At 40.5% G+C, this 6,284-nt stretch overlaps 1 protein-coding gene across 5 annotated transcripts in view; it reads right to left on the bottom strand.

The window, feature by feature from the left end:
• Positions 1-4,041: 4,041 nt before the first annotated feature.
• Positions 4,042-6,284, bottom strand: part of MYO9A (myosin IXA) — a 300,242-nt gene continuing 297,999 nt past the window's right edge. For all 5 annotated transcript variants that reach the window (XM_058427939.1, XM_032174780.2, XM_032174781.2 and 2 more), the window contains one exon: positions 4,042-4,512. In XM_058427939.1, coding sequence (XP_058283922.1) covers positions 4,049-4,512 — 464 coding nt within the window. In that variant the 3' untranslated portion in view covers positions 4,042-4,048. The remainder of the gene's footprint in view (positions 4,513-6,284) is intronic.

Below are 6,284 nucleotides of genomic sequence, written 5' to 3'. Positions count from 1 at the left end.
GAATGTAATCAGTTCCGTGGGTGAGATAAATCATTCTTCTTATAGAATTATTCTATTAAACAGTAAAATATTATATTTCACAGGATATGTCCTTTTATAATACAGTTTTTCTTAAAAATTTACACTCAGCATACTTATAAATTACTTAAAATCCATTAAAATAATATAATACTAATCTGTAGTCCACACCTTTCCCATAGTAAATACAAATACTTGGTTCAAAAGGTGCAACTTTTATATGACCTCAGAGGGCTGATAAATAGGCATTAAGAATGGATGACTAGCAAGGTGACAGGCCCATTGTTGGGGCTTTTTTGAAAATAGTTTCAACCAGGGGACCAATATGAGACCTAATAGATCCATCTCCACAATCATCATTTTGCTGTTACCCTTTCAATACCAATCAAATGTGGGAGTCATTCCAGAGAAAAGTGGTTAAAAGTAGCCTAGGGCATAGAAAAAGAGGACTCTCACGGATACCAAGGAGTTTTACTACCAAGGCCAGCATGGTATTGCGGGACAGTGCTGGGGAGTTGTCACAACAGTATGGGTGGACATAACACATCTGTCCATACAGAATGATGCATGCCCCGCATCCAGCTTCCCACCAAGAAGAAAAAAGAGAGGAGGATGAGGAAAGCCATGGACTATGTTTCTGTTTAAAATGAAAACTCTCTTAGCTTTGAACACATCCTGAGAATCCTTTCTTCTTTCTTTCTAGTTTACCAAAGTGCTTGTTACAGTTAAAAACACAGCCCACAGGCACTGAGGTGGGACTACAGAACCTTGCTGGACCACATCTTTTCAGCACATTTCTGTGACCCTCTGTTTTTGACGGAGAAAACAACTCTACTGTTATGAAACACAGAATGGAGTCTTCATTAATCTTCCAGCAGGGTAAGTGCTCTGGCAGGTTTCCAAAGCATGAGAAGGTGGGGGCTCTAGTATTCCATCCCAGGACCTCTGGCCCTTTTGTCTCTCTCTGCAAGGCTCATAGTTGGAGGGCTGTATCTCCCTTTGTGTTTTCAGGAGCCCAGAGTGGCAAAATAATTTAAATGGCAGGAGGTACAAAGTACGTTGTAAACTAAGCCTCCCTGAATCCTGCTGTATTTGCTGTTAATTTGCTTCAATTTGTGATACAGAATGAAATCACACTTCCCTGCTTTTGTTACATTTTCCATAATAAGTACATACTAAATTACAGGGATACATTCACTTTAATGGGCAGAGTTGAAAATTCAGGTTTTGTTTGGGGCTGGGAATGTGTGCTGTGAGTAGAGTGCTCTGCATTTTGGAGTATGGGCTCCAAATGTGGAGCTGCCCCACTGCTGCCACACAGAGATCAAAGCAAACAAGCAAAGGAGAAGCACTATGGAACCACAAATGATGCATATTAAGGGCTAACAGTTTCATAAGTGATTGTAATGTGGCATCACTTTGTGGTGACATAACTTTACCACGCAGAGGGCCAGTGAGAACAGATGGATGCAGACACAGCATTTGGTTCTGAAGGTTTTTAAGAGTTATGGCTTCATCTCTTGATCAGGCCAACAAGGCCTACTACCCTATGTAAACAACAGCTTTCCCTCAAAGGGAGGGCCCCACACTGCTCTCCACTCTTACCATTTTGTGGATCTCTCCTCCTCACCCACCCACCCCAATCCTGGCAGATTAAATGACTAGAAATCCACAAATCTAGCAACTGAAAAAACAAGTTTTTTTTTTTTTTAATTGAATTTTACCCAAATTGGAGTTTCAGGTCCCTGAGAAAAATTATGAAGTCTCTTAACATCCATCACCTAGTTCCTATAAAGTGATCTACATCAGTCATTTTTTAACTGCCAAAAAATTTATTTTGCCAAAAAAAAACCCCACAAAGATTTCAAAAGAAGAACATGTGCCAACATGTGTTCTCCTGGCCATTCCTCTGGGCCACAGGAAATTATTCGATAAGAGCAATCTGTTTTTTTATATACAGGATTTAACCAACGTTCTGGAGCAAGTGCAGAGTAACAATTAATGCCCAGCAATACACTACTCCCCCAAGAACACTGAAACACAGACTGTGCAACCTGGCACAGGGCTAAGGAACCAGCAATCCCACTCTGACACACCATGCTGAGGGGTTTTCCTCTATCCTTTAGGAGATTCTCTGAAATTCAGATTTTTAAAAGCTTAACATTTATTACTCCTCAGGACAAGATGAACAAGGTGGCAGATGTCTGTGGGATATAAAGCATAACATTTGCTCATTAACCATCACTATTCCGGAGATTTTAAAAGCTTCCTTTCTCTGGCTCAATTCTGAACCCAAAGCAGGGAGAGGTAAGACTCCTGCTACCTTTAGCTGCCACTCAGAATTATGCTCCAAGTCTAACCTCTGGGGCTGGCCAATAACCACTGAGGCAGTGGCATGAGGTTCAGTGTTGTGTAACAGGAGAGACTCTGCCTTAACAAAAGACTTAGTATTTCCACAACTTCAAAGAAGTATGAAAAGAAAGAATAACCAAAATACAGGTTATAGATGGTAAAGGCTCTTTTTCAGAGCAGTGCATGTAGTAGCAAGACAAGATGCATTTAGTAACTTTAAAAATAAACATTTCACATACTTATCTCAAGAAAGGCTATCATGTTTCATTTTTTATATATTATAAATAGCAAAAACAGATTTCTAATCCCACAAATGCTAAGATGCTTAAAATGCTACTATAATTCATGTGTATGAAGACCACCCAGTGGTGAAAATGATGTCTTACTATTCCCTCAACCCAGGGATGAATGGCTCTCATCCCCCTGTCCAGTGGCCCCTAATCTGTGGGAAGAAATTCCATGGGAAGGAGGGAAGCACAAGGTTAAAAAGAAATATGCCTACTGTACATACATATTTACAATAAACTTCAGTAACCAGAGTATTAACAAAAATAGCTTCAAGTAGTCCTTGATTTTTTTTCCATCTATTTAATACTGATGGTCTGAGAAAAGGAAGATAAAAGTTAGATAGGTCATATTAAAAACCTTTTTATTTTTTGGCAGCTTTCTGTAACACTTATTCATGCAATATTGTACGTGAATGTTTTTGGAGAACTAACTAACTAAATGGTCACATTATTTGTTTGACTCTGTGGTGGGAATCCACCAACAGATGAACAGGCTCATATGCGGTTTTCGGTTTAATCTATACAAAGAGAAAAGCCTGAATGGCTTGGGATGAAATCTTCATAAGTTTAGGGATCACCATGTCTCTGGGAAACTAAAAAATAATGTAGAAGAATCTGATCCTAGGACCAAGAAACATGAGAACAGTATGGCTACTGACACTTCAGCCCATGCAATGTATTTGGCAGGAACTAAACAGGAGTTAAACCAGCACTGATTATTATGACATCAAACATCATCAAAAAACAAAATAGGTATTCTCTTCTTCACTGTATAACAAGATATCTGAGACACGCTCTGATAGCTTAACAGAAACAAACAATCACTTTTTTTTTTTTTTTGCTTTCCTCAGAATAGAACATGGAGTGTTTTTTCAGAAATCTTAAAATAGAGGGATTAGGCTTTTTGTTTGTAAGTAAGTTTTTGGAAAAAAATTATATTCTACCCTAGCTCCTAACTATCCCAAAATAAACCCAAAGGCTTTTGCTTTCATGGTTAAGAAAGATTTATACGTTTTCTTCAAATGTCAGAAATGACAGGGTCCCTCAGGACAGCAATATCCCCCCTAGTTCAACACCCACCTTTGGGAAGGGAAAAGAGGGTGGGGGAGAGGCAACTACAACTGACCCAAATCCCCAGGCCCTAGGTGGCTTTGTATAGTAAAATCTCAATTCAAATACAGCAGCCAAGGCACAGCTGGCACCATCCCCAGCAGGCTTTCTGCTTCTGCAGGAGGCCCAGGAATTCAGCACATACAGTCTTAGCCATATGCTTAGAAAAGAGGCAGGACCACAATTAGGATTGACTATTGTGGATGAGGTGATGAAACGCAGCCCCAAAGGTGAGATGTGTTTACCACTCTGTAGCCATGGAGGGACACACATCTGCCGGTTCAGACCATAAATTCATTATTTCCAAAGAGTGCTAGCTGTTGGTTGGAGGTGCAGTCTGGGTCCACAGTTTTTCTGCGGCCAGACATGACTGTCCCCTCTGGGGTCTCTTTGGTTTTCTGAGGTGAGTTTTTCACATTCTTTAATTTTTGTTTGCCCTTTTCCGGGTTGAAGGTTCCTCTGCTGATGAACTGAGGCTTGTCTTCCAGGAATTTGGTCTGGCCCAATGGTCCTTCCATTCCCAGGGCCTCATTAGCTGAGGCAGCTCGGTAGAATGGAGATTTGGAATAAATCTGAAATAGTTTTCTGGTCCCATGAGATGATGCCGTGTTAGACGGACATAAAGAGGAGACCGAAGAGTCCACGACATCTAAAGAATCTTGCTGCTTTTTAAGTTGCTTTTGCAACTTGCTGGAAGGTTCAGACTTGCCAGTTGTCTTCAGGGAGCTAAAGGCTAAGCTTCTCTCTAATGCAAAAAAGAGACCAAAGATGTAAATGACAGTGCCCTCTAAAGCAAATCATCATATAATGAATAGGTGTCACTGTTCACACATGAAATTGGGTGGGATAAGATTCGGAGGGTCCAGGATGACTTACTATGGGCACAGTCACAGTCAAAGAGAGCTCACCATCCATTTCTCTATACAGCATTTCAGAATCATCCCCAAGGAAATCTGGTGTTTGACTATGCCACCAGCGGAGGCCTAGAACAGTCACTATCATTTCAAAAACTGCCAGGATATGTAGGTAAGTCCTACGTCTCCCTGAGACATGCCACCCAGTTAAACACCTCCTTTGTTTTTTTTTTTTTTTTTTTTATTATACTTTAGGGTTTTAGGGTACATGTGCACAATGTGCAGGTTTGTTACGTATGTATCCATGTGCCATGTTGATTTCCTGCACCCAATAACTCGTCATTTAGCATTAGGTGTATCTCCTAATGCTGTCCCTCCCCCCTCCCCCCACCCCACAACAGTCCCCGGAGTGTGATGTTCCCCTTCCTGTGTCCATGAGTTCTCATTGTTCAATTCCCACCTATGAGTGAGAACATGCGGTGTTTGGTTTTTTGTCCTTGCGATAGTTTACTGAGAATGATGTTTTCCAGTTTCATCCATGTCCCTACAAAGGACACGAACTCATCATTTTTTATGGCTGCACAGTATTCCATGGTGTATATGTGCCACATTTTCTTAATCCAGTCTATCGTTGTTGGACATTTGGGTTGGTTCCAACTCTTTGCTATTGTGAATAGTGCTGCAATAAACATACGTGTGCATGTGTCTTTATAGCAGCATGATTTATAGTCCTTTGGGTATATACCCAGTAATGGGATGGCTGGGTCAAATGGTATTTCTAGTTCGAGATCCCTGAGGAATCGCCACACTGACTTCCACAATGGTTGAACTAGTTTACAGTCCCACCAACAGTGTAAAAGTGTTCCTATTTCTCCACATCCTCTCCAGCACCTGTTGTTTCCTGATTTTTTAATGATGGCCATTCTAACTGGTGTGAGATGGTATCTCACTGTGGTTTTGATTTGCATTTCTCTGATGGCCAGTGATGATGAGCATTTCTTCATCTGTTTTTTGGCTGCATAAATGTCTTCTTTTGAGAAGTGTCTGTTCATGTCCTCTGCCCACTTTTTGATGGGGTTGTTTGTTTTTTTCTTGTAAATTTGTTTGGGCTCATTGTAGATTCTGGATATTAGCCCTTTGTCAGATGAGTAGGTTGCAAAAATTTTCTCCCATTCTGTAGGTTGCCTGTTCACTCTGATGATAGTTTCTTTTGCTGTGCAGAAGCTCTTTAGTTTAATGAGATCCCATTTGTCAATTTTGGCTTTTGTTGCCATTGCTTTTGGTGTTTTAGACATGAAGTCCTTGCCCACGCCTATGTCCTGAATGGTATTGCCTAGGTTTTCTTGTAGGATTTTAATGGTTTTAGGTCTAACATTTAAGTCTTTAATCCATCTTGAATTAATTTTTGTATAAGGTGTAAGGAAGGGATCCAGTTTCAGCTTTCTACATATGGCTAGCCAGTTTTCCCAGCACCATTTATTAAATAGGGAATCCTTTCCCCATTTCTTGTTTTTGTCAGGTTTGTCAAAGATCAGATAGTTGTAGCTATGCGGCATCATTTCTGAGGGCTCTGTTCTGTTCCATTGATCTATGTCTCTGTTGTGCTACCAGTACCATGCTGTTTTGGTTACTGTAGCCTTGTAGTATAGTTTAAAGTCAGGTA

This window comes from Hylobates moloch, unplaced genomic scaffold (genome assembly GCF_009828535.3).
Source record: "Hylobates moloch isolate HMO894 unplaced genomic scaffold, HMol_V3 SCAFFOLD_14, whole genome shotgun sequence".
Classification (NCBI taxonomy): Eukaryota; Metazoa; Chordata; class Mammalia; order Primates; family Hylobatidae; genus Hylobates; species Hylobates moloch.
This window is presented reverse-complemented; position numbering and strand designations above follow the sequence as displayed.